General features: G+C 41.8%; 1 protein-coding gene across 1 annotated transcript in view; it reads left to right on the top strand.

Moving 5' to 3' along the window:
• shank2b (SH3 and multiple ankyrin repeat domains 2b) overlaps positions 1-17,534 on the top strand; it is a 251,559-nt gene that overhangs the window by 228,740 nt on the left and 5,285 nt on the right. The window contains 2 exon segments of the mRNA XM_056282438.1: positions 14,279-14,975; positions 16,944-17,470. Coding sequence (XP_056138413.1) covers positions 14,279-14,975; positions 16,944-17,470 — 1,224 coding nt within the window.

The following is a 17,534-nucleotide window of genomic DNA, read 5'->3' as shown; positions in this document are numbered from 1 at the left end:
CTGTCCTTCAGTCCAGCCTTTTCTAGCCACCGGTAGGATTTCTTGATATCAGCCACATCTTCTATCTGTTGATGGTACATGATGCTTAGTTTTCCATGATACCTGCTCTTCTTCTTCCTCCCCATTCTCTGTCTTCTGCTGCCTGAGGTACTCAGCAGTTCATCTGGGGGGGCTCTTTCTGATATACTTGTGGATGTTCCTCGTTTCATCCTGGATAGTAGCGGTGACACTCACTAACGCTGACACTCACTAACGCTCGGCCCCCGTCTTTTCGCTTATTGTACATTCTCCGGCTGTTGGAATTTGTGTGGAACCCTCCATGCATTGTGAGGAGTTTCCGTGTCCTGATATCTGTGGCCTTTATCTCCTCCTTATTATTCCAGCTGGGTTTCTGATGACTGGTAGGGCATATGTGTTGATGGCTTTGATCTTACTCTTCCCACTGAGCTGGCTATTTACAGTATCACATATATGGTTAATATTTGTAGCTACATTTGAAAAATATTAAAATAACTAGAAAATAATTTTCACATGACAATATTTTATAGATTTGGAAAAGAGGGTAAATAATAAATGATGCATTTATACAATATGGTAAAATAGATGTCAGTATCTTAATTATCCTATTAGTCGCAGACTCAATGGATGGCTTTAGAGGTCTGTTTGTGTTCAGTGCAACACAGTATACAGTAGAAGGTAGTACGAGTCAAACTCATTGCTGTATAAAGTTGGCCTGTCACCAATGCTGAGTACTACATTGGTGAACTGCAGCCTCATATTGTTAAATATCAGCTGTAATCATTACTGTCCCCTCTAGCTCTGGCCATCTCATATACTAACCTTTACAGAAAATAAAAATGAATACTACTAGGAACAAGAATAGTTTTTTTTTTCTTCAGACCTGGGGCACATACAATTATATAACTACACTACCATCTACATTTTTTTTTACTTTACTGCTGGTATCCTGCATCTGCTTTAGTCAACTATACAGCCCTCAACTGCTATATAAATAGTCTAGTTATAGGCTGCATGGTTAATTCAAGTCATTCAGCCTAGACTGTATTTATGCCACTTGACCAGGACATAGATCACTGATCTGGATACATTTATTTTAATGTTTCTTAGCAGCATAATATCCTTGAAGCAATATACTAAATGCCCAAAATGTTCCTTTCTTGTGTCTTTTGTTTATAAACTTATTTAGGTATTTTCTCCCCATGTATGGGCTTCTGCTTGTACTTTCTGATTTGTACACAGGGAAGAAGAAACCTGTTATTCCCCTTAAATACCTTTATACTCTCTTGCCAACTATTGCCTGCTTAGTATACTGTTGTACATATTTTTACATAGTGTTGTACCTACACTATAAAAACCTGTACCAATTAGCTAGAAAGAGGGACCGAGCTGGGAAGGATATGCAGCAGGTTAGGGTGCTGAAGGATAGAGATGGAAATTTGCTGACAAGCAAGGAGAGTGTGTTGAGAAGGTGGAAGGAGTACTTTGAGGTGCTGATGAATGAATGAAATGAGGGAGAGAGAAGGTTGGATGATGTGGGAATAGTGAATCAGGAAGTGCAGTGGATTAGCAAGGAGGAAGTGAGGGCAGCTATGAAGAGGATGAAGAATGGAAAGGCAGTTGGTCCGGGGTCCTCCCTATAGTCCCCGGGTCCTGTAGTCCCCGGGTCCTATGTTCCCCGCTTTATATGAGACCGGGGAATATCGGACCTTTTTTTATACAGAGGGCCCTATATTCCCCACTTTTCCCCAAAAGGGTCCTATGTTCCCCATTTTGTATGTGCAGGGAAACATGGGACCTTTCTTTATAAAAAGGGTCCTATGTTCCCCTAGGGCACCCGGGGAACATAGGACCCTATTTATAAAAAAAGCTCCTATGTTCCCCGGTCAGCAGGTTTGACGCTGTTTGGCGCAAAAAGTGCATTTTCAATAATGCATTATTTAGGGCAGATTATTAAGAAGACAATGAATCATACGATTTCTATTTTTATATCACAAAAACGAATTCACAAAGTCCAGGTTGGCTAAAGTATGTGGAAACTTTCGACACTAAACCAATTTCAACTTATTAGGCTATAGCCTATATTTGGGCGCATAACCCACCCCGGTAGTTCTCTGATATTTATGCGTGAAATGTGTCACTTATCGAGGAAAATGCACCTCGCCGAGTAGGTGAGCTGGCTCGTCTGTGTCTGAATGTAATATAGTAAGCCTATGTTCCTTGGGCAATTGTACCCGGGCATAGCTCAGTCGGTAGAGCTCTCGCCTATGGATCGCAAGGTCGTGAGTCGATCCCGGGTGCCGCCAACTCAGCGTATGAGTAGCACATTGTGCGAGAAGTGCTGGGAGCTGAGGATAGGTGTTGTGTTCCGTCCTCAGCAGTCCATCTCCCAGAGGTCTAGCGCACTGTACCAGGGATAGACTCCTGCGTAAGCTGGCTGATACCGACAATAGGCCAATTCCGACCCACTTCTTCTATGTTCCCTAGAAAGCCGTCATTCCCATCATAACCACACCAGCTTATTGGGAAAAGCATCTGACAGATATTAGATAGAAACCATCTGCTCAGTAAGGCCCTTTAAGCATCATAATTGTAGTGATAATAATAATAATAATAATAATAATAATGACAATAATACTAATAATAATAGCCTAATAATAATAATAATGATGATAATAGCCTAATAATAATGATGATGATGATGATGATGATAATGATAATAATAATAACAATCTAGCCTTATATTAGAAATGCTGAAAATTGGATAATTGAAATATTTATAATTATAAAGTAGGCTAATATAGCATGGTAATAACAATAAAATAATAACAATATCTGCCTGGTCTCTTAAGATTCTAAGATGCTGTATGCTACAGAAATAATGGGACATAGGCCTAGGCTAATGAATACGCCTTTTTGACAAAATATGAATGAAAGGCTAATCAACAACGCTAAAGCTGAATCACAAAACACATATTGCTCGAAAAATAATTGATAAATAGCCAGATGCACACATGATTACGAGTTTGGAAATATTTAAAACTTGTCGTGGATGTGTGGTCATCTGCACGCAAGTTTCCTGGCGTTCTAAACCACATGATCAAAATTCACCAATGTCTAAACCGCCCGCCAACTTGCAACAATTTGCAACAATCGGCTGTTATCGGTGATAACTCGTGGACTCACTGTCATGTGCTTACTAGCCTACAAGAAGACAAACAATGGCGATAGTTATGGATGGTGATCGAGGGGGCAAAGTGTTGGTACATGAGAACTTCAGAGATCAGGTAGAAGCACCGCACCAATCAAGACACCATTAGATGGAGGTGCTGGAGGTGGAACTGTAGAGTGCCACTGATCACAAATAGATTTGAAGTGGAGGACGTGGATGCTAACATTATTGTGCACGATGTTGGGGAACACGTGCATCCCCCTGACGGAGAAATGGTGCACCATGCAGAATTCCGACGGGGTGATTGCAGAAGTTGCGAGGGAGCCAACAGTCCCAATCGGAAGGATCTATAATGCGCAAAGGGTCCTGCAGCGTCGGCAACGTCAAATCCAAGGTGGCGGCGACAGACCACCACCACAAGGATTCCAGTCTGTAAGGAGTGTTATGGCCAGAGCACGCGCAGCAGTCATAGCCCCGATTCCAGCTACACTTGAGGATGTTGTCATCGAAGGTGCATGGGCTGAAACATGGGACAGGGAACAGTTCCTCCTGCACCAAGACAACGAGTGGGCTATCGCTGTGTTTGCCACAGAGGGAAACATCAGGAAGCTGTGAGGTTGTGGAACCGTATATATGGATGCAACGTTCAGAACATGCCCCCGCCCCTTCAGCCAAGTTTTTACAGTACTTGGAAACATGCATGGCTTCGTTATCCCTCTGGTGCATGCGCTGATGGGCCAGCGCACAATTGGGCACTACCGGCAGGTGCTCGATTGCATCAAACGGGAAACCAGGAGGATTACGCAGCACCACTGGGCACCTCAAAAGGTCATATGCAACTTTGAACAGGCGCTTATCAATGCGCTGGAAACAGAACTTCCAAGGGCACAAGTGAGTGGATGCTACTTCCATTTCAGTCAAGCCCTGTGGAAGAGGGTGCAAAGACTTGGACTGACTACTGCATGACCTTCAGTTGGCAGCAGTCATCCGCAAGGTGATGGCACTCGGCCACCTACCACTGGACACAGTTCAAGACAACTTCGCCCTGCTCGTTCACCACCCGGACACGAGGCGCGTCCAGCGGGACCATCCAGAGCTGCATGACTTCCTGCAGTACGTCGGGAACACATACGTCCACGGTGGAGCCCTCTTCCCACATCCAATGTGGAACGTCTATGCACGCAACATGGAGCAAAGGACCAACAACCACGTTGAGTGTAAGTGACTAAGACTTATTTTCTGATTTATTGAATAATCAGCGAACAGACTTTATTTTTGATGTGTGGCCCATAACACGCTTAACATTTTCATGCGAAACCACAGAAGCGTGCAGGCTATGATAACGTAGGCCAATTGTATGATTATGGTTGTGTAAATTAGGCTATACTGTTTTTAGTCGATTATTTGTATCATTATTTAAAAAAATAATATAGCATCGGTGTAGGACTCACAGTCAACCATTGCTTTGGATACTCTTAAAGCTTGATAAATCTACATCGTTTCCATCAATTAGCTGTGGAATTCACCATAGGCTATGTATTTAACTTTCATTTTAAAAATCAGTTTAACACAATCCAGCATAATTTTTGGAGGTCTACATCACACAAAGGCCTACACTCCTAAAGCTGTATTATGCATTCATGTTTATCAAGCCACTGTCAACATGTTCAGCATATTCACATTTCTTTAACAGTTTACATGATTAACCTCTTGTTTTTGTTTTTGTAGCTTATCATCGCACTCTAAATGATGCGGTCCTAGTGCGCCACCCATCCCTTTGGATGTTTCTGCGCCACATTAAGGACCAGCAAACCCTGGCAGAGGAAAGGCTGGAGATGGCGGGGCGAGGAGATGCTCCCCCAAGGCGGAAGCCCAAGTGGAGGAGGTTGGAGGCCCGTCTCCTGCGGCTCAAGGGTCAACTGGATGCTGGTCACAGAGATTTGGAATCATATTAGAGGGCTGTAAGCCACCACATTTTCAGATAGGCTGAGTAGAGGTTTTAGCCCCTCTTTGTTGAGTAGCCCAATGGACTAGGACTACTCATTTTGCTTTTTTGAAGAAGAAAAAAGCCTTAACGTTAGGCTAGTTAGGCCTTGGAGATTTTTGTTTTAGACCATGCCTTTTCTGGGGGGCTTCTGCCATAGGCCAACCCTTTTTCAGCCAAGCTTTTACTAGAAGCATTTTGTTATTAATAGCCTATTATCAGTGTTACTATTGATAGTATTATGCCTGTAATTGTTATTTGTTATTAGGCCTCTTTTATAATTAGGCTATTATTATTATTATTATTACCATTATTATTATTATTATTAGGCTGTTATTATTATTATTATTATTTATTATTATTGATATTATTACTATTACTATTTTTATTATTATTAAAGAAGAACATCAAAGGATGTAAGGTAGCAAAGAAGAACATCAAAGGATGTAAGGTAGCACTCATCAAATGAAAAAAAAAAAGACACAGTTCTCTATTTTACCATTTCATTGTTTGGCATCAGTCATTAACTTGGCCGGGTGGTCTTCTTCAGAAACCTTAATGACTGATGCCAAATAATAAAATGGTGAAATAGAGGACTGCCTCTGTTATTTTATTACCATTTGGTGAGTGTTACCTTACATCCTTTGATGTTCGTCTTTGATTCATGTTTTTGGTTTAGCACCTCCACAAGCCTTTAGTTTTTTGAGAAGCACATATTATTATTATTAGGCAATTAGCCTATTGTGTAAGGTAGGCGGCCCCCGTTGATGGATACTTTGTGCTGGTCCTAAATTCCAAGTCCTGGTCTAAGTTCTCTGCCTAAAAAGTTCATCATTAAAGTCTTTTTGAAAGAAAGTCTGCCAAGTGATTAATATGGAAAACGAACTGCAAAGTAACAAGAAAGTGGCTGAAGTGTCCAGTGCTGTGCAAATTGAACTTTGAGCGAAGGTGGAAATGGCTAGGTTATACTGGTAGGCGGGCCTACTGCAAGACAAACTTGCGTTGATTGCCGACTGTCCATGCTGAGCCGGAGAGCCAACTAACTAGGCCTACTGCAGTAAATATTGGTAAGAAATAACAATAAAGCAAATTACAGCCTCCTCTAGGCCGAATTTGGATATGCACTCAAGGTGGCCTGCGATATACAACAGCCAACAATGGTAATACGGCCTAATTTAATCAGCGGAGGAATAGATTGTCGTAGCCTACAACTCAGCCATGACCCCAGTTTTTATTATTTTGGTCCCGTTAAGGAAATGATTTGCAAAAAGGGTTCTAAGTTCCCCGGTTTGTTCTTCGATTGGCAATAGCAGGGAATATAGGACCCTTTATTTGGAAAAAGGTCCTATGTTCCCCTGGAAACAGCGGGGAATATAGGACCCTTTTTCCAAAAGAGGGTTCTATGTTCCCCGGTGTCTATTGCAACCGGGATTATAGGACCTTTTTAGGGGAAAACGGGGAATATGGGACCCTTTTTTTCGAAAGGGTCCTAGGGAATATAGGACCCGGGGACTATAGGCACGGCCCCGTTGGTCCAGATGACATACCCATGGAAGCATGGATGTGTTTAAGAGAGATGGCAGTGGAGTTTTTAACAAGATTGTTTAACACAATCTTGGAAAGTGAGAGGATGCCTGAGGAATGGCGAAGTAGTATACTGGTACTGATTTTAAAGAATAACCGTGATGTGCAGAACTGTAGCAACTACAGAGGTATAAAGTTGATCAGTCACAGCATGAAGATATGGGAAAGAGTAATAGAAGCCACTTTAAGAGGAGAGGTGATGATTAGCGAGCAGCAGTATGGTTTCATGCCAGGAAAGAGCACTAAAGATGTGATGTTTGCTTTGAGAATGTTGATGGAGAAGTATAGAGAAGGCCAGAAGGAGTTACATTGTGTCTGTGAAATTAGAGAAAGCATATGACCAGGTGCCAAGAGAGGAGGTGTGGTATTGTATGAGAAAGTTGGGATTGGCATAAAATTATGTAGGAGTGGTGCGGGATATGTAGGAGGGCAGTGTGACAGTGGTGAGGTGTGTGGTAGGAATGACAGATGGGTTCAAGGTTGAGGTGGGATTACATCAAGGCTTGGCTCTGAGCCCTTTCTTGTTTGCAATGGTAATGGACAGGTTGATGGATGAGATCAGGCAGGAGTCTCCACGGACTATGATGTTCGCGAATGACATTGTGATCTGTGGTGAGAGTAGGGAGCAGGTTGAGGAGAGCCTCGAGAGGTGGAGGTATGCACTGGAGAGAGGAGAGGAATGAAAGTCAGTAGGTGGAAGAGGGGGGGAAGACAGCAGAATGGTGAGGATGCAAGGAGTAGCGATGACGAAGGAGTTAAATACTTGGGGTCAGCTATTCAAAGTAATGGTGTGTGCAGAAGAGAGGTGAACAAGAGAGTGCAGGCAGGGTGGAGTGGGTGGAGAAGAAGGGATTTGCGACAGATGGGTACCAGCAAGAGTTAAAGGGAAGTTTTACAAGATGGTAGTGAGACCAGCTATGTTATATGGTTTGCAGACAGTGGCAAAGATGAAAAGACAGGAGGCGGAGCTGGCAGAGTTGAAAATGCAAAGAGTTTAATTGGGAGGAAGAAGGACAGGATTATGAATGAGTATATTAGTGGGACAGTTCAGGTTGGATGGTTTGGCGACAAAGCAAGAGAGGTAAGATTGAAATGCTTTGGACATATGTGGAGGAGAGATGCTGATTTTATTGGGAGAAGGATGCTGAATATGGAGCTGCCAGGGAAGAGGAAAAGAGGAAGGCCAAAGATGAGGTTTATGTGTATGTGGTGAGGGAGGACATGCAGGTCGCTGGTGTGACAGAGGAAGATGCAGAAGACAGGAAGAGATGGAAACAGATGATCCTCTGGCGACCCCTAACGAGAGCAACCCAAAGCAGTAGTAGCGCACGTGTCGGCGTTGTGTCGGCGTCGGCACGGTGTTTTACTGCTGTCATAGATTGAATTTTCATGCAGTTTTTAGCCTCAACATTATGTTACTTTTAACTTTTATCAACCTTTTTATGATTTACCTCTACTGCCTTTTGGGTTTTATTGGATTATCGATTGTTGCATGGACTTGATCGCACTGGAGTCTCCGTCTCCGTAGTGCTTTCGCTGTGTGTGGCGAAAACTGTATGGATTCAGCCCTCTGCCATGGCCATAATCGATGGTTTTATTTTATTTTATTGTATTTTATTTATTTATTTATTTATTTTGCTTCCTCACTGGGCTTTTTTGTTTGATTTCTGGAAATACATTTTCAGACTTCGGGCTTTGGGAAAAATGTCTCCCCTCTCTTCGCCCTCCACTAAGTGTACCAGCTGTGCCACGCTCGGCCGGAAAATCTCAGAGCTTGAGAAAAGAATCTCTTTGCTTTGCCAAATGCAACAGGATGAAAAACTTATGGACACTTTGATTGCTGCTTCCCAAGCTGATGTTCCAGAACCCGCTGACGATCAGGACCAGGGAAAGGGCTTTTGGAGATAATGAGCCACATGCCGATGACTCTGCAGACACTATTCCCTGGTCCGGCCAGAACCAGCTTGAGACCGACACCACATCGGATCTGGATATGTGCTACTGGCTAAACCGGGGAGCAAGACCTAAGACCTATTCTACCCCTGCAGTGTCAAACACTGAGCTCTGGACAGACATTGTCCAGGGTAAAAGATGAGTCAGACACAACAAGCACAGCTCCCCTAATGTCTCAACAGAGGTTCGGTTGGAGAACAGGTTTATTACACTGTATGAGCTGCCCATCAGTGAGCACTCCGGCTCGACAACTAACTACCAGTCGTCCTGGGCTGAAGTGGTGTTCCACGGTCATAAGAGAGACTCGAACGGAGCTGCCTCTCCTCCTCGCCTGAGGCTCTCCAACCACTACGCGACACTGTCTGACAACACCCCGGTCAACCCAGCCGATGCTCCTGCCAATGCTCCTGATACTGCAGCCCCCACACCTCCTGTGGCTAGCACTGTTCAGCTGGCCAACCACTCCACTGCAAAGCCAAATCATCGGCCCTCGTCCCGTCCAATGACTTCCCATTGTAAGACTCTGAGAGAGGCCGTGCTCAGAAATGGATTCTTCCTTGTCCTGAGTCGGCAGGGAATGCCCCTCACAGATCTGTTGTCGCTGCCTCATCACAACAATTGCCAGCCCTGACGCCCCTTCATCAGCCAGCAACATTAACACAGCCTGCAGAAACAGATTATGCTCTCTCCTGCCCTGAGAACCCACAACCATCAGCTCCTCGTCCCCTCTTCGCCCCAACTACTTTAATAGTGGGGGACTCCATAACCAGGAACATCCGTTTCGTTAACGCAGCTACACACTGTTTCCCTGGAGCCACAGTCCTTGTCATCTTGGCTAAGCTCCCGGGGCTGCTTAGCTCGCTCCCAGCTTCTACCAGCCAAACAATTTTGGCCTCTTGAATGTGAGATCTCTGGGTAATAAGTCCTTTATCATTAATGATGTTATTGTTTCCAGTGATCTGGACTTTTTTATGATTACTGAGACATGGCTGTCCCCAGGGGACACTGTTCCCCTGATTGAAGCTAGCCCTCCTGATTTTTCATATTTTCGCATTCCCAGGCCCTCTGGTAGAGAGGGTGGCATAGCTGTTTTTTATAAGTTAGGTCTTAAGTGCCATCCTGTTAATTTTGGTAATTTTATCTCATTTGAGGTTTTATGTTTTTTAATTAGTCCTCTTTTCTCTGCATCTTAATTTATAGGCCCCCTAATTCAATTAGTTTTATCTCTTGAGTTTTCTGACCATTTAGCTATTGTCATGCCAAAGTATAACAGGGTGCTTATTCTTGGCGTTTTTAATATTCATGTGTGCTGTCCTTCCCATTCCATCAACTCACATTTTTTTTAGCTCTTGTAGATTCTTTTAACCTCATTCAATCTGTTGAAGGGGCCACACACTCCAAAGGCCACATTTTAGACCTTGTACTCCTCTCTTGTTTCTCTCTCGAATGTCTCAATTTCGTGGATATACCTGTATCTGACCATAAAACTATCATTTTCAATGTCCCACTACAGCTCGCTACTCCCAGTCATAATCCTAAAACACGATCTCACATTCTCAACGCTGGCTCTGCAGTTAAATTCTGTGATGCTTTTCATCCATCATCCTTTAAATCCTTCTTTATCACCGCTCAATCCAGATGCACTATTAAATTCGTTCAATGATCAGTGCTAATCCATCCTCGACCAAATTGCATCATTTAAAACCAGGAAACAAAAATTAAATAACCTTCCCTGGCTGAATGATCACACCCGTGCCCTTAGAAGACTTTGTAGAAAACAGAACAATAATGGAAGGCCAACAAGACCGGATTAACACATAAAACCCTTAAAAACCAAATGTTAATTTACCAGAAGGCAGTTAAGGATGCGAGATCAGCATACTTCTCTGAACTAATATTGAGAAATAACCACAATTCTAAAGTTCTCTTCAGGGTAATTGATTCTGTCATTAATGGTCCCTCCACTTCTGTTTTTGAACCTGAGTTGAGTTATCTTAAACATTTCTCACTCATTTTGTAAACAAGGTGGAGAATATTAGGTCCCAAATCCAGCCAGCCTCTTTTCGTTCCATTCCCCATGTTAATTCTGCCTCTTTCACCCAATTTCGGCCAATTACAATTTCAGTGTTGGAGACTACAGTCTCCAATATGAGCTCCTCCTCCTGCATCCTAGACACCATTCCCACTAAGCTACTCAAGGAGGTATTTTCGACTGTCAGCCCCGTTATTCTTTAAATTCTTAATAATTCTCTGGCCTCTGGTTCTTTTTCAGACAGTTTTAAGCATGCCATCATTCACCCATTGCTGGAGAAACCTAATTTAGACCCCCCTGTCCCTAAGTAACTACAGGCCAATCTCCAAGTGGTCTTTTGTATCTTAGGGTCTGGAGAGAGTAATTTATTCTCAGTTGATTGCTTTTATGAACACAATTACTGTTTTTTTAAGGGTTTCCAGTCTGCAGTCTGGTTTAGAGCACTTCATTATACTGAGACAGCTCTAGTTAAGGTCACTAATGATCTACTGCTTAATGCAGACAGAGGTGACTGCTGAATTTTAGTTCTTTTGAACTTAATTGCTGCCTTTGACATGGTTGATCACAACATCCTCCTACATCACTTAGAGACTTGGGTTGACATCAAGGGCTCGGCTCTTAACTTATTACACTCTGACCTCACCAACAGAACTTTTTCTGTTGTTCTGGGAAACTTTACCTCCTCAGTGGCTCAGTTGAGTTGTGGTGTCCCTCAAGGCTCAGTTCTTGGCCCCCTTCTCTTCTCTATGTACATGCTGCCCCTTGGCCAGGTCATTCATAATCACGATGTGCTCTACCATTTTTATGCTGATGACACTCGGTTGTACATGCTACTAAAACCCACTGATCCTAGCGCCCTATTAAATCTCAGCTTGCCTCACCGACATTAAATCCTGGATGTCTAAAAAATTTTCTTAAATTTAATGATGATAAGTCTGAGGTCATTCTGTTCGGTCCTGAAAATTCCATCAATCTGTTTGCTACTAATCTTGGTGGTCTGTCAGGTAGTCTTAAACAGGCTGCTAGGAATTTTGGGGTAATATTTGATGCTAACCTCAGTTTTGACAATCAAATTAAACATGTTGTTCAGTCATGCTTTTTCCAACTTAAGCTAATCTCCAAAATTAGGTAATTTTTATCAATTGCCAATTTGCAAAAAGTTGTACACACTTTTATCTTTTCTTGACTCGACTACTGTAATGCACTTTATTCTGGTATCAGCAAGGGCTCACTCCACCGTCTACAGTTGGTACAAAATGCCGCTGCTTGGCGCATTACAGGGACAAGGAGGCATGAACATATCACTCCTGTGCTTGCTTCCCTACACTGGCTCCATGTTAATATTTCGAATTGATTTTAAAATTTTACTGCTTACTTTCAAGGCTTTAGATGGTATTACTCCTTTATACATTTGTGATTTATTGACTTGTTATGTCCCCCCTCGACCATTAAGGTCTGCAGATGGAGCTCTGCTAGTTATTCCCAGGTCTCGGTTTGTTACAAAGGGTGACCGGGCTTTTGTAGAGCCCCCAAACTATGGAACTCTGTTCCTGCTGAGCTAAGACAAACTAAGTTTTTAGCTTCTTTTAAATCTCGTCTTAAAACTTTTCTTTTTATGAAAGCTTTTACAAATGTTTGATATTTGTTTTTATTTTTACTGTTTTTATTTTTACTCTTATTTGATCTTACTCTTATTCCTGCCTTGTCTGGTTTTATCTGTTTGTTTTTTTTGGGTTTTTTTTTTGGTGAAGCACTTTGTAACATTGTTTTAGAAAGGTGCTATATAAATAAAATTATTATTATTATTGTTGTTATTATTACTACACTAGAAAACAAGTGAAAATTTTCACAACATCGAATGAATGAATATATAAAAACACTATAAAACAAATAAATAAATAAAGATAAGATTTGAATTTACAAACCTAATATAAAGATGAGAAATGCCTGTCGTTAAAATTATGTTAACATTAACATACCTATTCAGATTAACAGGTTTACAAAAGGCAATTTGTATATACTGGAAGGGGATGAAGCATACATTTTCACATTTTTGAGTGGATCCAAAATATGGTTGCGTAACATAAAATGCATGATGTACAGAATATACAAGTTTGTATTTGTGCATAATTAGCTGTTCATCCATTACTCAGTGGCTTGGAAGTTTACTTCTGTATAGAAATAGAATCCCCCTATTTAGCATAGCAGGTGCTAGGTGTTCGCAATTAAAAGTCACCAAAGAAAAATAGAAGATAACAGCAATACAATTATTCTGAAGGTAGTTGAGTAAGGGCGGTACGGTTGCACAGTGGTTAGCGCGGTTTCCTCACAGCAAGACAGTTCGAGCCCCGGGGTAGTCCAATCTTGAGGGTCATCCCAGGTCACCCTCTGTATGGAGTTTTCATGTCTCCCCGTGTCTACGTGGGTTTCCTCCGGGTGCTCTGGTGTCCTCCCACAGTCCAAAGACATATAGGTCAGGTAAATCGGCCATACTAAATAGTCCCTAGGAATGAATGTGTATGTGTGTGTGTTGGCCCTGTGATGGACTGGTGGCCTGTACAGGGTGTCTCCCTGCCTGCCGTCCAATAACTGCTGGGATAGGCTCCAGCATCCTGCGACCCCGGTTGGGATAGGCGGCTTGCATAATGAAAGGATGGATAGATAGCTGAGTAAGCACAAACATTTTAACATTGTGATATGGCTCAGCAAGTACATCAGGATCATGGAATCCATAGTCATGGCAAAGACAAACCTGACTGGGACAAAGAAACACGATTAGATAATAGGAAGCTGTAGAGAAGATACATTGCAGTCACCTGAAGAAAGCACAAAGGTGTGCCAAAGCATTTTTCAAAATGAGTGGGAACAATCACTGAACTGTGATTCAAAAAAAAAATAATGGCAATAATAGTGATGATGATGATAATTATAATAAATAATAATCATGATTAATAGTAATAATGATAACACTTCAATAAAAGGAAAATATTAAAGTGCTACATGTAAAATCAAAGTAAAACAGATACAATAGTGTAGAAAGAATGAATGTTTCGTCTATAGAAATGTGGAATATGGAGGCATAGAGCATCAGATTCTTTACTGAAGCAAAAACCTAGATAAGGCCCATTTACTTTGTACTCAGAAAAGCAAAACACACACAGACACACACACACACAATTCAGTATCCTTATAAAATGTAATACCAGTCTTGCCTGATGATAAGGATGACATGTAAAAGTAGTGATGTTCCTTGCAGCCACACAAATAAACAGAAACTAAATGTTTATCTGGTTGGAGAGAGAACCCTTAGCATCAAATTGACTTGCTTTGTAAAACTTAATAAGAAAGTAAAACTTTATTTTTAAGCAAGCAAAAAAGGTAAGGCATTTGGGGGAAGCTGAATCAGCTTCATAAGTAAAATAAATACAACTATAAACTTGTTTTTCCTAGAATTGCTTTGTAAAAAAAAAAAAGATCAAATTTGTCAAATTGCCCATATGTACATTCATGTATATCAACTCTTTTCTACCCTCAGGCCAGTTGAGACCAGATGACAGTGTAAACCCGAGCAGCGCCTTTGTTTTGCCAATATCAGGTGCCATGAGGGAGAGGAGACTTGTGGACCACCGAAACTCTCCATCATTCAGATCTACTGACCTAGCAGATGAAGACACATCTTCTCATCCATTACCCAGGCTACGGCATTCCAAGTCGATCGACGAGGGCATGTTCAGCAGTGATGAACGTTTGAGACGACTCATGGCCCCTCCATCCTCTCTCCTCCACATTCCTCGCACTCCAGGAGGTGGTGGAGGAGGCGGCAATATGACAGACTTCAACAGCCCCGATCCAACCATTGTCCGAGAGCTTCTCAACACCAGAACCGGCCTACACCGCCATCACCACCACCACAGCCCTCTGAGCCTGCCAGCTAAAAACTACTCCCCGTCATCTTCATCAACCTCTTCTTCAGGGCAGGGACCCTATGTTCACCCAGTCACTGGCAAACCTTTAGACCCAAATTCTCCATTAGCATTGGCGTTGGCAGCCAGAGACCAGGCCATGAGGGAACAGAACCAGCCACTGCCTCTGAAGAGTGAGTCACCCAAACCAGACCTTAACAAGCCATTGTTTATCGACACAAAGCTAGCCCGTCCAAGTGTGGAGGTGGGCTTTGCCAGTACTACAACTACTACAATTGCCCGCTCCGGTGCCAGGGGTGCCCTCCGCAGGTAGGCTTTGACAAGGAAAAAAAAAAGAGAGAGAGAGAGAACGAGAGAGAGACAGAGCAAAACCTCATCAAAGGGATGCCTGTTTTGTTTTTGTGTTTTGTTTTTGTTTAGCAGACACTTCACAAAAAATGATGATGAGCACTTCATCTGACTGAAAAAAACATTTTCAGTATTTCACATTTTAATCCACCTATGCTCCCTCTTGCTTTTCCCGACAACGGAAAATGCACAAAATACTAAAGTATGAAAAATGAAAAGGATCCTCTTTGCAGCCCCACTTCAGAAACATGTGTATCTGTATTGTAAAAATTCAATATATACTGCATAATACAAAAAAAAATAAACATACAGGCAGTATACTCAGAAATATTTCAAAGTAAGTTTAAGAAGTCATTTGAAAGTCATTGATTGAAGTAATTTATTATTACTAATACCAATTCTACTAGTATATGTTCTTCAGGGAGATCATTTTAGAGGCTAGGAGCCCTTATGGCAAATGTGACATAATTATATGTTTATTCATATAAAGAAAGTTGGTACCACATGTTGCTGTGATGAAGGCTTCTATGCCATAATTCATAAGCCTGATGAATAAATCATGGACAACTAAGGCCACATTATAATCCATTTTTATTATATTTTTAAAATGCCACTATCTTTATTAAAATACCCTTATGGAAAATGCTCTGTCACTCAAGTTTCTTAGCAGTTATCATATGAAGGCTCCTACAAGTATCCGGAGCTGGTTATAGGCTGAAAGGGTGGATAAAAGGTCCGAACTATACATAGCATGAAGCCATGCATAGTCATGTTTTAAAAGTGATCATTAAAAATCAGAATTTATAAATTGTCTTGTAGTCAAGACCACCCAAGAGGGGACCAAATCCAGACAAAAGTGTTCAGGTGGGTGAGTTCAAGTCATGTCCGAGACCGAAGCTTATTGAGTCAGGAACAAATCCAAGGATTTATGCTTTAAAGCTGCTGGAGGTAACTTTGGAGAGTTGTGCAAATTTGACATGACACTCAAAAAGTCCATCTCCTCCCATGTGCTGCTTCCTCATTACCATGCATAACTCCTCCATCCAAACCAGCATTGCATGCATGAGTTTGTTCATTGAAACCATAGGGTCATAACTGGCAAAATTGTTAATCATTGTTGATAATCTATGCATATAAAACAAAATTTTCACCTTGTGTGATGACTTCTGTCCGATCAAAATGATATTTTCAACCGGTCTTGGGAAAATTATATTGAGTCTGCAATGTCAGTAAACAAGTCAAATCAGATTCAATATGTTGTGAAGTCCAAGATGAGACTGAGACCTTTGAAATGTGGACTTGAGACTGAACTCAAGACTGAGTCAATACTTGAGTACTACTACCCTATTGAAATCAGTGTTTAGGGGGCAAATAAAAGCTTTTTCTTTAAAATATGACAAAAAGGAAAATATCTTCCCCAAAAATGATAACACCCAGCATTTCAAATCATTATGGCATTCCTTGAAATTGAGTATTTCAGATCTTGTCATAACCAAGATAGGTATATGCTTGTGTCAAAGGCAAAACACAATGGCAGATATTTGTGGTGTGCTCATGGAAGAAAGGTGTTATGGTCTATTGCAGTGGTTCCCAACTCTGATCTTTTCTATTCTGCTTGGAATGAAGTAATCTAATCAGGGAGTTTTTAGAACAAACAATATCTTATCGCAGTAAAGCACCAGACAGAATGGAAAAACAGCAGTGCCCTGAGGTCCAGAGTTGGGAACCACAAGCCTATTGAGCGCATGTAAATGAAAAACCAACTATGGGAACTCAAGCAGATCCTTTGAACTTGATTTGTTTAATTAGACAAATAGTAGCAATTAAATCTAGCTCTTCATAATTTAAAGGTTGAATCAGTTCATCTGGATACAACGTTTTGAGCATGCATAACGACTTCATAATTTAACAATTGTAATACCCTCACAGGCAGATGACTGAGTCCAAATATGAGACTGAGACCAAGTATGAACACCCTTTGGTTAAGGAGGAGAAGAGACGAGAAGAAGAGAAAAAGAAAATGCTGATTGACATTGTTGATACATCACAGCAGAAATCAGCCGGTCTTCTGATGGTCCACACATCAGACAGAGCACACCCAGAATCCAGTAATCTAATAGGGGAGGAGAGAGAGGAACAGGGTGTGACAGATAGCACACCTGGTGAATTGAGAGACCCTAACCAGCCTGCTCCTGCCCCTTCTTCTACTACCTCACCAAACCTCCACGCAACTCCCCCAGCTGTAAAAACCATCATCTCATTCAGTTCGATGGAGGAGCCAATCAAACTGCCTTTTGGTATGATCCCTCCTCCTCCCCTGGCATCTGTGGACATTCCAGAGGATGAGTTATTCCCAGAGCCACTTCCCCCTCCATTAGAGTTTGCTAACAGCTTTGACATCCCTGAGGACCAAGTCAACGCCATTGCAGAGTTTCTAAAACAAACTAAAAATTCCTCATCATTATCGACCCAAGGCCAGACCAGCACCATCACAGAAATACTTAAGCAAGCCCAAAATCC

Source organism: Lampris incognitus, chromosome 6 (genome assembly GCF_029633865.1).
Source record: "Lampris incognitus isolate fLamInc1 chromosome 6, fLamInc1.hap2, whole genome shotgun sequence".
Classification (NCBI taxonomy): domain Eukaryota; kingdom Metazoa; phylum Chordata; class Actinopteri; order Lampriformes; family Lampridae; genus Lampris; species Lampris incognitus.
This window is presented reverse-complemented; position numbering and strand designations above follow the sequence as displayed.